Raw genomic sequence first — 17,256 nt, 5'->3', positions numbered from 1 at the left:
CACGGACCCCATATAGAGAGGAGCCTAGTTATGCATTGATCTTAGAAAATTAAGGCTAACTGCCCCAGATTGCAGCGTCTTGATGTACCTTCTGGATGAGCAATGTACTATACTTGTATTGTTTGTAGAGTAAACAGAATGATTTGGACTCGCTGTGCTTTAAAATGAATACATCTTGAATAATTAATGATGCCCCCTTAAAGTGTTATTATCGGTGTGACCGCAAACGTAAAACCACTGATGATGAGAAAATATGGTTTTAACAAGTCAATAATGGTGAGTGCAACAAGAACAGCCTAATCAATGAGGCTGCAACGTTTGCAAACAAGGACTTGAATTATAAAGCCAATAATTGATCACTTCCATTTTTTCTTTTCTCCTACGTGTGATGTCATTGTTTATTGATTGCTTCCTGCCAGTGAGGGATGATGGGAATTTTCAGTTTGTTTTTGCTATGACTTTTGCCCCCTTCTCCCCTTATCCTCCCCCCCCATCACCCCCCTTCTCCATTTGAAATGTGCAAGCTGTAGCACCAGCTTAACCAAAAAGGATTAAGTCCCATACCCAACTGAGAACACAGATAATGCTCAGTAATTGGTAAAAAATGAAGATGAATGGGACAGCTAGATAAGGACCAATTAGCTGCTGGGAGTGTACAGCTGTGGTCTCCTCACAGAGCGCTCTCAGGGGCCAAGGCCCCCTCTTTCTCTCTCACGTGAGTGCGCGCGCAGACACACACACACACACACACACACACACACACACACATACACGCATACACACATGCATACACACACATGCAAACAAGCGTGGGGGTGGGGTTTGCAGAAATTAGCCTGATGACCCTGGGAAGAGAGAATGATGCTTCCTCATCATTTCACTCAGAACCTCTTCTCTCAACTCTCAGTCAGGCAACACTCCAGGTACCTGTCACCAGACGTCCAGCTTCAGCCCAGCATGTGGCTTTCCACTCCCGGTTGGGCGCAGACAGCCTGGACTGAAGCCACAGAAGTGAGACAAAGGGCTTTCAGGTTTTGAAGTAGTGCTGTACAACGTGACTGGCTATACAGCTTAGTTGTGGTGTTACAGGTTTAGGATTCATTCAAAATGTGCATTAAAAACTAAAAGTTAGCAGTGGCTGTTGTGTCTCCTCCTTTCACGGCTGTCTGTCAGCAAGTTATTTGGTCTGCATGTCGTGGCATCATCTGGCTGATGACAGTGGAATTCCCATATCTAATTACAAACAGGATTTCAGCTCCATTAGAGTTGTGTGGTGAGGAGTCAGATGAGTGGCAGGGCAGCACCCAGTGGCCAAAGAGATACAGAGGGCCAAAGATGGAGAAGTGGGTGAGACAGAGTAAAAAAAGAGACAAGGCTGAACGCTGCCTTACTTTTCTTCCCACTTCTTTTTTGCAGGTCTGAGAAACACTTTGTTTTCCTTCCGCGGCTGATAAAAGCAATTCCTTCTCTTGAAATTGGCAGGTGTTTGTTAGTGGGCAGCTGACAATATTTTCTCCCCCAGTAATGAAGGTTGTGGCTGGGGTCAATGCACTGGGAGGGAATGGCGGGCTGTTTATCCCCCTAAAGGCCCAGCGCCACACGTGTTTTGCTTGGTCTGTGATCTGTAATTGTGGCATTTCCTGAGAGGCGCAGGAACAATCCACATTGTGCTTTGAGAGGGCTCCCTCTGCCAACTAAATGGTGTGAGGGGAAAATCAAAGAAAGACACCCTCACACACACACCTCACATTCTATCTCTCTTTACATTTTTATCTCCATCTCTCACTCGTTATCTTTTTAACTGTCTCTTCCTCATATAATCCTACAAACATATCAATTTCTTTCTTCCCTTCACTCACTCAGGATGTTTGGTTATTTTGGCTGAGAGTTGAACTGGCTGTTTTTTCCTCATAATTAATAAAATTGATGCAAACAGGAAGGTCTAATTGTGATGAATATTTAATGCGAGGGAGAAACATTAGCCTGTTCAATTTACATCAACACAAAGACAGCGACGGGCAATCCAACTCTACAAACAGAACAGAGTGTCCTTCACTGGCTGGCTCTGTTGTGCTTTGCTTTAAGCTCTTCACAAAGATCTGCTTCAGACAAATATAGAGATGAGGCACCTGTATTTTAGCCAGAGGAGGATTTTTTTCCCCCAATGGGTTTATGTAGGAGCTCTTTCTGATTAAATGGATCTATGTCCGCAGTGGTATTATCAGAAGCTTGCTCTTGATCATATCGATTCCTATCAATGTTGGTAACATACTTTGTGTACGTAAACACATCCATTTGCGTGAGTCTTAGTTAAAGCTGGATGATTATAAAACTCCAGTCCATTTCCTCGAAGCAGCTGTGGTCTGAGAAAAACAGCATGAAGTCATACCCTAGTTAGCACTGTGAACAACAGTCAGTCCAGTACCAACAAAGCTACAGCCAAATACGGTTCATTTTCTGCCCACTCCATGCTATATCAGTCAAGTGATTTATATTATGTATATATTTTGGATTGCATTTGGATATAGGGCTGTATATAGGCTGATAGCTGGACATATTAGGCCTTCATACTCCAAAATAGTTTGTGAAAGAAGGCAAGAGTGAGACACTTTTGGAATAATTCTGTAATCACGCTTTCTTGTAAGTCAGTTCTTACTTGTGAAATTACAAAATGCTTTTATCAAAAATAAACATGTGAGTGGAAGCCTGGGGCTAGATGAAGAAGACAGCATGCTGCTAGCTGTGTTTCATGGCCCTGCGGTGCCGAGCAGGCCATATTTCTCAGGCGTATTATCAGGATGACTCCTGCTGGCCACCCTGTCACAGGAGAGTGCTTGATATAAACAAGAGATTGCTGCGACACCCAGTAATCAATATTAGGATGGTTTCAGTACCAAACATCATTTGTCTCTGCGACCATTCCTTTGACCAAACGAAGCATTAATTCAAATCATAAATCTGAGCTGATTTAAATCCGAGGAGAGTGAGGGAGAGAGAGAGGCCCCTGTCTGACTGCCTGCCCCTAATGATTTATTTTCTACATTTCTGCGAGCGAGAGATTTGTCCATACTCACTGACAGGTCACCTTCAAACGCCAGTGGCAGACTGTTCATCACCATGCAGACGAGCATCTCATCGCTGCGAGTAAATATTAAAGGAAAAGAATCCAATTGATTGTGGATGGGGCCGAGAGGCGTCACTGCCATATATTTCACTCAGAGAGCTAATGCTGTGGCCCATGCACCCACACCTAGAGCTGCTCCCCCTTGCCAGAATTATGATTCTACCGGGAGCCTGTGTGGCTGGCTGTGGGCTCAAGGTTACAATTTAAATTGTAAAAAGATAAAACAGTTTCTTATTAGCTCCATTGCCGTAGCCTTGCTGTTGGTACTCACATTTATCTTTATTTCCGTGACCTCGTAGGCTCGTATTCTTTTTTTTTTACATACTCCATTCTCTTGGAGTGATGACCTCACACTTTATGCATTTTGCATTGTTAAATCTGCTTAGAAACACATCCTGTTTTCATCTCGCACACCATAGGCTCCATGGTGTCAAGAATTGCTGATGAAATGTATTCAGGAGTCGAGCCATTTATTACAGTAAGTGAATCAAAACCTCCATTTAGCAACCAAAGCTACAGGGATTACATTTGGTTTATAATTTGGAATGGGCTCATGAATCCACACTAAGATACATTATGATTCTTTAATACACTAAGTGGTTATGTGTGATATTAGGAAAATCCTTATGCATTTTCAGGCTAATAATTAATTGAAATGGCTCATAGTGAAAAAACCAATGCTCTCACAGCAATTCAATTAGACCTTGTTAAAAGCTGATCGCTTTGGGAAACTGTGTTCACAGTTTCACTTTTACTTATTAACAATGTTTAGTTTTTTATCTTTCAACACAAAAGTGAAAACAAGATTTCCACCAACGTGGATATTTACAGTTCATACAAACTGAACGAAAACAACATTTATCCATTTCATTAACAGCTGTATAGTCCTTGGTTTGTATGGGATCATTCATTACCTCTGGCATTGAGGTTTTTGTTTTTGGTCCTGTATATTTATTTGGTTGGCAGTTAGCAGAATATCAAAAGCTACTTAACAGATTTCAATTTAATTTGGTGGAAAGTCAAGGAACAAGTGATAAAAATAGTATATGTATTTCTTTTACAGGAATCCTTGAGAAAAATGTATCAGTATTTCACCATCCCTCCCCAAAGTTGCATGAGCCATGAAAAAAATTTCTTTTTAGCTTGATGATACGCCCTACCATTTTCCAGTAACTGGTTGAAAATTTCTTGCAAGTGGCCTAATAAATAAAAACTTTAAGCCTTAACCCTTTAACACATGGACTGACACCAAATCTAGTTGACAGGCACACACATTTCACCCTAGCGATCCTGCAAAATGTTATGGTATTCTGCCCATTAGTGGTGATAACTAAACTTGACTCATTTAAATGGTCATAACTAGGGCTGGGTATCGACACTCAATACCTTAGATAGATATAGATATCAACCAAAATAACTCGGTACCAAGTAGTGTCGAAACCTCTCCAGCCAAAGGATAACTACATTCAATCCTTTTTGTACTCAGATGTAGAAAAAAAAAGACTATTTGTATGGTTTTGCTCGCAACGAATCACAGCTAGCAGTCATCGATTTAATCTGACGTGTGAATGGCACACTATCGCAGCAGCAACAACCCATTCAGTCTTTGGTGTGGTGAACTCAAGCGCTGTGTGTTTGACAGAGTAGAGATGGGTAACGAATGAAGTAGAAAAAAAAAGTATCAAATGAAGTACTGGTATTGGTATCAATATCACTTTAAGGGTACTGGTATTGGTACTAGTATCATAATGTTTCAAACAATACCCAGCCCTAGTCTTAACTCAGAAGTCATGCGTCTGACTCACTTGAAATTCATTCTTTTCCAAACCCCTAATTTTCGGACAGGATTTAAGATTTCTTCAAAAACCATTGCTGCCCAACATTCACTCTGCATTTCTTTAAATCAATATATGTACTATATTTTGATGCAGATGTTAAATGTCTAAACATGTTGACTCTATTATTGAAATAGCATATTGAATTCTCTGAGTGTATGTGAAAAGGGTGATAAGTATATAAGTCTTAATGTGTGCGTTTGTGCCACATGAAATAGTTTGCAACGAGCGTTTGTCTTCCGTTTATATGGGTGCGAATGTGTTTGTGACAGTGTATGTGAAGGGCATCCTCACCGACGCTGGAGCTGAGGTCTCCATTCTCTCCGTCAGCCCCATGGTGGTTGGCGTTGCCGTGGTAGCCGCTCATCGCCTCCAGCTTGATCTTCTTGACCTTCATGGCCTCTGCGATGGCTGCGTTGGCAGCTGCTGCCGCCGCTGCTGTCAGGCCTGGAGAGAGGAGGCACAAGAGACAGAGCGCTTACAGACCGCTACATGTCTGCTGGGGCTGAGCCACTGCACCTGCAAAACCTTTCAGAAACCTGCCCTGGTGAACAAAAAAAAACAAAGAAAAAGGACTTTTGAAATAATAAAACAATGAATAATTTTATGCACTATGGGGAATAAGCGCCTTTGTGATCACAGCTTGGTTTTTCATCTTGTGAGAGGGGATATCTTCACAGCAGGTTATCATGCTGACGGGATGGATGTGCGTGTGTGTGTGTGTGTGTGTGTGTGTGTGTGTGTGTGTGTGTGTGTGTGTGTGTGTGTGTGTGACAGCATATGATTTTTATGAATGTTTCACAGACTCCAGTATTCCTCGCCACTATATTGATGTATTTGTACCTTGATGGGAACAGATGCAGTCAAGATAATAGTGCATGATGCAAGCATTTTGTATGTACAACTGATTATACACAATTTATGTGTATATGCAGTATAATAGAGGAACAGTGATACAGTGTGACACAGGGGCGTCCAGGGAGAGAAAAAGTGAGACAGAAAGTGAGATGGGTTCAACATGTTAATAAATACAGAGAGAAAACTGTGTCTTAAAATCTTATAGAGGGTATTTTAATGATGCCTTCTAACGCAGTGGTACCCTAAGGGTCCTTGATGGGGTTCCAGGGGGTCCCCAGCACAAAGGGGAATCATTTATTTTCACTATAATTCCATCCATAAGTAACACAGTGACAGAATGTATGACTATTTTGGTCATGGGTCTGTAATAAAACATCTGAAAGCAAAAAATCCATCAGATGGGGGTCCGTGGTCTAATTTGTGTCAGTTTAGGGGTCCTTGACATGATCTAATTGCCCTTAATAATGCCTAACATTAAACTAAAAACAATGTGCCAAGGATTTTTATATTTTAATACTTGTTAATGGCTTTGTACATTTAATACTTGGAGGACCATGTGTGGGAATTAACTAAAGAATATGCTCCATAAAAAAGCAGAGGAATGTAGCAATTCAATATGATATCTATTACATTCTCAAAAACATACAAATTAATGAGGCAAAAGACAAAAAGACCCATATTGGGCATATGGGCACCACAAAATCCAATGAAAAAAGGAGGATGGATTATAATGTACAGAACATAATGTGGTGTTTTGTTCTTAAGACATAAAAGACTAGTGTTTTTTTAAGTGCCCATAAAACTTGAAAAACGGTAGAAAACTATAGAAATATAAAAAGTATTTTTTTCTACCGAGACAGTCTTGCCACTGCACTCTGTAATATAGGCTGCACAAATGATTTTATGGTTGCTTCAATCTTATAATACAGCAATTATAATACATTCTTCAGTATGCATATGACTTGAAAGATTCTGACAACATGCCAAATATCTTTGAGAATGCTACATGGATTCTCCTCAGGCCTGAGGCTGCTGTTTTCATGAGCAGACTAAATGACTTTTGACATCACATTTTAAATTACCATTCACATTTACACTGCCATCTCTAAATATACACTGGAATAGCAATATTTGACATGGTCGTCCACCTCGATCAAAATAGACTTGATGTGATTGATATAGTAAGTCTGAGATTACAGACATACGTATGCTGAGCACACTGCAGAGATCATAAAGCATTGGTTTGTCATTGTGGTATTTCCAGGGTTCTGGTGTATTGAACGTGACTGAAATCTTTATTCATGAGGCTGGTCTCAAACAGCAGGGACAGATAGTGCTAAAGCTCCTCTAGGCCTGGTGTGTCTCACGAGAGTCCCGCGACTCCTCTTGCCAACCCGAGCAACAAAATCAAAGATGCATGGCGAGAAAAAGATATGTAGCTATTACTGGAATCACTCATATCCACAATACGGTATATCACCTGCCCTTTTACAGGGGCTGCTTATACTGGATATGCAGGTTTTCCTTGTGTTTGACGCAGAACAAGGCAACGTCTGCGTTTATCGTCGCTAAGCTGTCACGTCTCCGTGATGGGACTCAAGAGCAGCTATTAGCCATGCATCTGAGGGGGGGGGAACGCAAGTACAAGGAGAGCTAGAAATCGAACATGTGGCTCTAATAGATACATGAGAGCATGCGCACACACAGACACAAACACACACTGACAAACACGCACACAATAACATACCGACCCAGGCACCCGCTCCTCTCATCCCCAGCTGATAGGCAGATGGCGAGAGTCACTCTGAGCCACTGACATGGAGGTGCATATAATTTAAAGCCTTGTTTGCATCTTAAAATACATCAGTACCATATTGACGTACAGTATACATCATGTCAGCGAGGGCCCTCTCGTTTGCAATGGGCCCTGGCTGCTGTTCAATATGCATGGGCAGAGCAGGGGGAAAAAAAGCCATTGCTTTATAAGAAGGTGATACTTCTCCACATAATGAATGTAGCCTCTGCCCAGTCTGAAGGTCAGCCTTCATTTGTGTATAATGGGCAAGAGTCAACTGTTTTCCAAATGAGACGTATGCAGAACAGACTGCCGAGTAAATATTGAAATCACCTCTGGGCTGTTTGTGTGATAAATTCCCCCCACAAATCAGGTGCTGCTCAAAGGAGTGCCGCAGTGGTGCTTTCTGATGCTCTCTAACTTTGGCTGTGAGAACACAGTGGTTTATTGCACTGCAGCCTGTGTGGCCTCACCATTTCTTATTTTCTTTTTCTTTTTTAATTAAACTACTGTATATTGTAACAAACTAATTGTAACAACAAAAACATGGAAATGAATCCATGAAGAAGAAGGTGGCAGGTATTGATCAAATGTGTGTTGTTGAGTAAATAAATGCTAAGAAATTGATTTGTACTATAGCGAAAAAGATGGAATGATCACTTTTCCATTTTTCATTTATCATTCCGCTCCAACCTCCACCCTGTCTTTGACAAAGTGACACACTCCATAAATTGAAATCTTTGTTCTGATAATTGTTCCATTTCACTAGATCAATTGTCATATCCAGATAAGAAACACCTCAATACTGTGGATGTAATAAGGAAGCCAGGGAGATGTTGGCGCCCAGCAACAAGTCTATTAAGCCACTAGAAGTCTAAACGTCAACAAGACCAATCCCACTCAGTGCTAATCTGCATTCATTACTATGCAAACAAAACAATCCTGCCTCATATATTCTTTCAAAGTCACCTTTAGATTCAGACACTTTTCTTATATAGACGCACGGGCAAGTCTGAATCCTCCTGAGCACAAAACAAACAGCGCATCACGGCAGCATGTAGAGAGCCACACCAGCCAGAGAAGAAAAAAGGGAACATTTCAACAAATAGAGAATAGCATGGCACTGTCACATGGGGAGCACAAAACAGCAAATAACAGAGACAAGGTCTGATGGTAGCCCTTGGAGCAGCTGTCATATTAAATAATAATGAAGGATCTATTAATATGCAAAGGAAGCAGCAGCCGACTGGCTTAACGCTGTCATGCCTCTGCATATTGTCAGGATCTTCATCATTAATTAACATGCTAGCTGCCCCATACCTGCGCCAATGTCAGAACATTCTTACAACAAACACCCCAATGCCTGTGCCCTCCGCAACTAACTCGTATAATTAAATTAAAATCAGATTAACTTCACATCAGTACACAAAAGACTGACTTTTACGACTTTCTCTAGCAGTGATTAAGAAAAAGAAAATAACCAGAGCTTATCTGGTGTGTTTCTGTTCTGTCTCTGTTAGGTACTGCACCATGGGCAACAATGAAAACACACTTTATTTATCGGGCAAGCAGGATAAGTAGGGAAGAGACACTCCATGTCAATGAGCATGGCCGCCTAATTTTATGCATGGACTGGTGGCAGCACAGCAATGACAAACTGGGGTTGGGAACAACGCGAATCTTAGGTACACTGCACCACTTGAACTGTGCTATCCACATCATGACAAATTTAGTATCAATTACACAGCGTGCTAACCTTATGACAAGCAGCGGACTGGAAGAGGAGGGGTAGAGACACAAAGAACTGACACTAAATTACCTGGTGCACACTGGATCTATTTTAAAGCAGCTTGAAGTGGCACCGGATTAGATGATCCACTCTAGAAGCTGACGTGCTAATTGTACATCAAAAGAACATAAATATTACAATATGTCTCCACCTACAGTACTTGTAAGAAGAACCAGCTCTCTGAGGCACTGGAATGCACATGCATACGTGTACAGTAAGCCAGTGACAGGCAGCATTAGAAGATATTGTTTTTATCAGTAAAGTACAGGAAGCACCCTGGTTAGACGTAGGTGACATTCATTTCTCTAATGGTAAATGCAGTACTCTTGCGTTATTCAAAAGGTTGAAGCCATATCCAGGACATAAATGAATTATATTGAAGCTGCTGCTTAAGTAGTGGCCAGAGTGTGAGTGGAGGCCCTCTCCACTTTAAAGGAGATGTCATCTCAGTGTGGTGTCAGTCCACAGCAAATAATCCGATTTGGGGGCCAATCTGCCTGTAATGCATCAGCAACTGGAAAGGCTCCAGCGCAAACCCCCCCCCCACCTGCCCCGGGGGCATGAACGCACGCATTCAGACACTCGCGCATACACACATGTGCTTTCACACACATATATGAGGGTATTTCCTTAAATGGAAACCTAAGCATATTAAGATGTCCTTTTCTAAATGGAACTGGAGTCAAGGGCAAAGATACATATGTTAACAATGTGTTTCACATAGGCCTCTCTGGTCCTGTTAGAGTGTGAAGAAGACATCTTTCCACTGTGTTGAATATGGTTATTGATTTTAATCTAATATGATTTGTGTCTATGTCTAATTTCTATATCTAATGTTAAAAAAAAAAAAACACTGGCTGTTTACAGATTGCATGAAGAAATCACAGCAATCAAAATTCCTAAAACAGAGCAAATTGTGTGAAGAATGCCGCATTGGTTCTGTCATGGCATGTTGCCTTTTGAGGCTATGAGATTAGATATTTGAAAAACATCTTGCATCTATCATGAGGTGAGACCTTTTGCTAAATTTGAGCAACACTCAGCCACTCCTGAGTGATAAGGAGCTGGGGAAGAAGCACCAACATAGTACATTTGCAAATGTAACACCAGGAGAGAAATGAAAAGCTACTGTGGGAGCTAAACATTTCATGGAGTGTTTTCGCTCCTTTTCTGCAGCCCAAATTAAACAGTGCAGTGGACTTTTTTTCCTGGAGTCTTGGAGTACTGGTGAAGCCTCAGGAAAAGCCGTCGGCCCACATTCTGTCTGTGTGTGCAGGCCAGGCACTAACTCATCTGAAAAATGAACTAATATGACATGGCATGATAGTGTAACTATTTAAGACAGTTTCTCAATGCGTTCTTTTTTATCATCAATCAGTACATTGGGCATGACAGGGAGATCAATTAGTCACCTACTTAGATGCTAACTTATGTGTGGTCAATTATACTTAATTATGAATCTGTCAAAATCTGTAACTTCCTTGTCGTTTGATGCTCAATACTATAAGCAAAACAATAAATGGTTTAATTAACACATAAATTGATGGAAAAGTTCTGTCTCGCCACAGCTGAGAAGCTCAAGGCAGCTATAAGAAGACCAAAAACCTCAATTATTTTATCTCTGCCCCCTGAATACCCTGACTAAATGTCAAGATCATAGAGTCCCTCTGGGCTTAAAGGGGATGATATCAAAAGGCTTTTCTGTTGCTTTATGTTCCACTAAATAACATGGGTCTTTCTCATCATTGTCCCTCTCTGTGTTCACTTCGGCCTTTAAGTTCGCCTTCTGTACTACGCCGTAGATAGCCAGTGACCTCAACCTATTCCCAGAGTTCAAAGCAGTAGCCTGTGAGCCTCCATTGTACTGAATCACAAGGATGGCCCAATCTGTCTTTAATATTGAGTTTCAAACCCTTCACAGACGCTGCTTCGCTAGCTCTTGGTGAAAGAGAAAAAGAAAAAACACTTCCAGACTGTTTTTACAGAGATGGAAAAAAAAAAGGTAGGATAATTACAAGTCTGTCAAAATAGTTGTACGCTTTTTTACCATGGAAAACCAGCTATGGTGTTTCATCTCTTTGTAAAGTACTATAGTAAATAGCTGGTTAAACACAGTGTGTACTGTACACTGTATGAGCATTCAAAGAGCTCCGTTCGACAGTACAATATCATTAAAGACATATCAAGAGGGAGAGCAAAATATGCAAATCAGAGCACTTACAGCCACCAACATCAAAGCAGTCACAATGAAGCCAGCCACAAATAGAACAAAAGCATTGGTTGCAATAAGACTCGGCCCAGGGGTAAGTTAGGGCACAAACGGTTGTTGTTGATTCTTGTGGCGATAAGCTTGCTTTAGCATCATCACTGCCTATGTACATATACCAGTGGAGTGGATTTAATCGCACTAATTAGAATGCACTCAAGGCAAAATGCAGCATCTACTGGAATAATCTGAGAGAAAAGATCTCCACTCCAATTTATTCTCCCCCGCTTGGTTTCCGGGGGTTGAGCAGAGGATCTGTTTTTGGTAAACGAATGAGCGGCTGGTGTCTGGTGGTTGGGTGCATGTGTCACTTTGGACTGGTTGCCATTTCGAGGACAAGCTGCGGGGAGGCCACTGGTGGGAAGGTTGTGTGTGTGTGTGTGTGTGTGTGTGTGTGTGTGTGTGTGTATGTGTGACAGAAAGGAAAAGAGAGATAGGAGAGACCCAGACAGACTGAATTAGAGCCTTAGCAACAGTGACAGAGCGCTACAGACTAAGAACAAACCATACCTGTGGGTGGGATCATGCCAGGGGACATGAGGCCAGGGACCGAGTGGGGCATGATGTGGGGGTTCTCCGGCGATGTCACACTCTGGGTCCTCTTCGGAGGTCGGCCGGGTCTGGAGCTAAAACACCGGGCAAAGAAGGAGGAGAATGGGGGGTGAGAGACAAGGAGGAGACTGGCAGGGGAAGGAGGGGTTGTGTGGGTGGTGGTGGCAGTGGGGGGGTGTTAACATTTGGAGCACTCCAGAATGAAATTCCATTCCAAAGAGCTAACATGTACTGTAAATAAATTTCTTTTCAAGGACAGTTGCTTTCTGCAGCTCAACATAATAGACTTCCATAACTAATTAGATTACACGGTGAATTCATTTCCTTTATTGAAGATCAACCACTTTTTGATGCATAATTCATAACCCGTACCTCGTTACCTGTTCCTCCGTATTAATATCCCCACACTATTTGAATTGCCTCGTTTGCATATGCTAAAATCCAGTGTGCGGCCCTCGGCCTGGAAATTACATGTTAACTTGTTATAATTATTGCAGTCAGGCCACTATTGATTTATGAGACTTTTAAAAACCAAATATGTGTAGTTCTGGTAATGAATGATATTTTAAGGTTCTTCAGGAAATTAAAAGGCAATGGCTGCCTTAGGAAATGTTCTGCTTGCTTGATTTAATGCGTGCCTTAGCTGGAAGGTGGTGTGACAGAGTGATTCAGACCTGTTGGACGGTTCTGATGGGGGAGTTTTATTACACCAAACGAGGGGCACAGATCCAGCCGTGATAAATGACTGTGCCACCTTAGTGTGCAGGAGAAAAGGCCTTCAAAGCAGATACACCCCTGACTTTCCACACATCTTACTCATTCACTTATTAATACAGCTTTGAGTTGCAATCAATACCTACTTTGCTGGCTTATAGTTACAAAGAAAAGGCCACAGGGTAAAACAAAATGCAATGAGCATATAATGAGGAGGCCAAGATTCTATAGAGGTATATTCTTTATGAACAAGGAGCTGGATGTCTCAGCTAAAGATGAATTATGGTGACTTGACACAGGTGACATATTGGCTTCATACATTATTTCACATACAATAGTCCATTTTCAAGCTTTACCGGGATACTAAGTTCTCTCTAATATGAACTGAGTTCAATCCATCTTTAAAACACCAAAGGGCTTCCGTAACGTGCTGTAACTATGGGAGGAAACATGGATAAACAGGATAAATTTTACAGAGAAAGAACAGGGCTGGAAATCAAACCCGGGACCTGTTGGCTGAGCTTCCGTCCTATTAAAGCCCTTTAGAAGACTGCATTATTATTGTAAATAATCAGTCAAGTTTGTTGTAATTTCTTTTGTTTAATCTCGAGAATATCAAAAATCTCTCCACAAATATATGTCAATACTAGGTACTAAGTATTTTGGTGGCCTGATACACCACTGTTCACTAGACTTATAAAACAGTATTTCATGACATTATTTGTTACTGTATTTTTGTAGGTGAACTTGTTCTGTTTGTCAAATGACTTTCAGATGATAAATGACTTGTGGGGTTAATAATTAAATTCATTTCAAATTGAATTAACCAATGTAACTAACTGAAGAGTTGTTCTGATTGTTTTAACAATGATGGCCCATTCTGGACTTTATCAGCCAGTACAGTATATGAGGCTGTTTGTGTTACAGTACATTTCACTACATTTCCCAAAGGCAGTATCTGCCGAGTGATGCAGCGTTTTAGTTCAGATACCACACAGCCTTAGTAGCTGAATGTATTCAGCCGTGTCTTGTGAGGTTTATTTACCTCAGTCCTGCTAATAGAGTGCACTCGCTCTATCTGTCTGAATGTGCTGACTCTCTCATATACCGGCTCTGGAGGTTTTAGGACTAAAAGCAGACCTTCACCCAACTGTGTCCCTTTGGAGGGAAAACACAAAAGTGATAGAAAGAAGTAGCGAGCGGGAGAGCGAATGACAGAAAGTGAGAGAAGGGCAGTGAGAAAGAGAGGGAGAAAGAGAAATGAGCACCCGCTCACCCTAGGAAGGTTTGGAAATGTAATTCCTATTTCTATAGAAGCCGCTCTTTGATCTTATGAGAGGGAGAGATCGCACACAGTTTTGCTGTCATCACTTTCACTTGTACTCTGGCTGAATTATTTATGAAAGACCTCAATAGAGGGTATGTGATGGGTAAAAGGCTTTTTACCAACAATACTAAAAGCAAAAAAGGCCCTCAAATGGACAAAAAAATGTCACATCAGCCTTAGATCATGTCAAAAGATGTGAACCCAGGTACAAAGACCCAGTTAAGTAAAGGAAATGTTTAGATAGGCTGCAAGAGAATGTGTCTGCGTTTAAAAGGATAGCGTTTCAGCTACTCTCCGCACACAAATAACACTGGCTAGCCATGAAAGCAATACACCAACCGAAAAGGAGTTTTGAACTGAGGAGCCCCCAAGCAACAGGAAAGCCTCTCCAAAATTATCTTCATATCTTATGACTGAGCAGGTTTTTAAATTTACAGAAAAGGCATACACTTTATATAAGTGGGTGTGCTGTGACTATTTTCCTCTTTTATTCAATGTTATCGCAGACTTGTGTTTCATGTAGTTTAGCGTAATACTCATTAAAATATGTAATTTAGTTCCTGGAAACGCCATAGCTGAGGCATGCATGCTAACATCACTGCAGATCTGCAATGGTCAGAGCCATCCAGGCTAATAAGCCGGGTCCAGAGAGGAACTCAACCTGGCCTGAAACAAAAGAGCCAAGCTATTTATCAAGCAGCAGATGCTGATTCCCTAAATAGCCTGGCACAGAAACTGCTCCAAACTAGGCCATTATTGCAACAAAAAAAGAAAAGAAAGCACAACTGGATTTATGATTGGAATTTTGGTTCTTCTCATGCCTTATCCGCTGTCTTTTCTAATCTTTCTCGCCTTCTTTTCATTTTCTCTTCTCTACTTTAAAATGTTTCGAATGGATTCATTTGGATAATATTATTTCTGTATTGGAGGTCAATCATGAAAGAATTTTATTCCCTGCTTTATTTATATTTATACTAAAGATATCCAGAGCCCTCGTATCTTTGGCCTTAATTAAGGAAACAAAATAGGCCTCACCAGCTTTGGGCTGGGGCCACAAATATGTTATACATCTATTCTCTCTTTTTTGTTTCGCTACCATGGTGAAAAGAAAATAGTGGTGAACTTTCCCTGAACCAGACTTCCCTTAATGGCCCGGCCGTGTGTTGACCCAGCAGAGTCGGCTGGAACCTGATACTATCCAACACACTACGCTGCGCAGGCAATCAGATTACACGGGGCCCAACAATACACTCCACACGAGTCCAATTTCAGCGCTACAATGCAATAAAAGCACAATAATTAAATTCACGTTCTCACCCCGTTTACAGGAAGCCAACATGAGGTGATAGGTATAATAGGAGGTATAATATCGCATGAGATATCAGGACGGTTTTTGATCTCATGGCAAAATTCTGACATCTCACTATCAGACTCTGTTCTGTCGACGGAAGCGGTGACTGAGATCTTATTACCCAGAACGCCGTTAATGCAGTGATTATGATCTGTTATAAATCAATTGAAACCACAAAAGTAATGTTTAGCCCAAGTGAGCACACTCCCTCAGTGGATTTAGTTACACGCAAAAATCATCTGCTCCTCCCATCTTCGGATATCTTTAGGAATTCAACCTGATTATGTCAATAGTGACTCCAGTTTGCAGAGAAAGAGCATAATATTATTTCCTGGTGGTTATGATTGAGCCATTAACCTTTTATCTCGGTCTTTTGTTTGACGTTTCTAAAAGGTAAGGATGAAGATATTTATTCCATTTCCGCCCAGTCGGCCAAAACAAGCGAGTGAATCATTCCGTCTGGGGCTTGTGTAAACAAAAGGCCTCTCCAGGTCTCTGCCAATCAGGCCTTATAAAATATTAACCCAATGTCATTGCCCTTTTAAAATCTCTCACCTAGAATTCCCTAATTGTTCCTTTTCTTTATCTCTCCAGTGCAGAGAGTAAATAAATTAACAAAATAGCTTTTATCGCCCTGAGTAACCTTTTAACTGAAGGATTATCTGGGGTTTATTTTTCATTTCTCTCACAGCGATAGCAGAGCATGCCCCATTGATTGGTTGGCGGGGTGGTGACCAGCCATGAAAACAAGGTCTTATTGATAAAACAAAGCAGCACCTTAGCTTTTAAGTGCCAGGTCAGGCAGAAATGCAGATGCCTCAGACCAGCAGGGGCCAGAATATGCTGAGTTTAGAGTTTTTTTTTTATTTATTTATGTGGGTCAATCAGACAGTTAAACATTATGCGCACAACTCCCCTAAGAGGTCATGTTTGTTGAAAGACCGGGATAACATGGCTGTGGTGTATTCCCACTAATTTAAAATCCCCACAGATAAGATAACAGGGTTGGTTAAGGCGAAAGGATGAAATGTTTTAACTTTAATTCTAGAAATGTGTTATTTTGGAAACAAGGTCTACTGTTTGTTTTCTCCACTTTGAAGAAAAAGCTGCCTAATGGCAAAAAAAAGGAAGAAAAAAAAAGGAAGATGGACATTTAAGCTGCAGTGTAGTAAAAATGAACACATTCTGATTTCCCACTGTGGATTCGTGGCGATAACATACTGTATATGTCTAATTAGTTATCAGCTTATTTGAATGTAACCCACCTTGATGAACTGCCTTCAGCTCCGCTATGGAGAACACAATAGTGTGGGCAAACACAGAAGCAGCGATAACAGATGAGGAACCGAGAAGTATTTCATTAGTACGTTTCCTTTTGACGAGTATTTCTGTTTTTTAGACTCCTTACAATATTAGACATTATTCAAAAACTAATCAACAACTATTTCATAACTGATGAATCGTTTTAGTCATTTTTTCAAACAAAACTGTCAAGCATTCTCTGGTTTTAGCTTCTTAAATGTTTTCTGCTTTTTTTGTTTTATGAATGTAAATTGAAAAGCTTTGGGTTTTAGTCTGGACGGACAAAAGAAGCAATTTCAGGCATTCACCTTGAGCCTTAGGAATGTTTTTTTAAAACAGGCAT

General features: G+C 41.0%; 1 protein-coding gene across 11 annotated transcripts in view; it reads right to left on the bottom strand.

Annotated features, from left to right (window-relative positions):
* Nucleotides 1–17,256, bottom strand: part of dachd (dachshund d) — a 121,482-nt gene that overhangs the window by 33,799 nt on the left and 70,427 nt on the right. For all 11 annotated transcript variants that reach the window (XM_039818131.1, XM_039818136.1, XM_039818138.1 and 8 more), the window contains exons 4-5: nucleotides 12,178–12,293; nucleotides 5,254–5,406 (exon numbers count right to left, since the gene is read on the bottom strand). In XM_039818131.1, the coding sequence (XP_039674065.1) occupies nucleotides 5,254–5,406; nucleotides 12,178–12,293 (269 nt within the window). The remainder of the gene's footprint in view (nucleotides 1–5,253; nucleotides 5,407–12,177; nucleotides 12,294–17,256) is intronic.

This window comes from Perca fluviatilis, chromosome 12 (genome assembly GCF_010015445.1).
Source record: "Perca fluviatilis chromosome 12, GENO_Pfluv_1.0, whole genome shotgun sequence".
Classification (NCBI taxonomy): Eukaryota; Metazoa; Chordata; class Actinopteri; order Perciformes; family Percidae; genus Perca; species Perca fluviatilis.
This window is presented reverse-complemented; position numbering and strand designations above follow the sequence as displayed.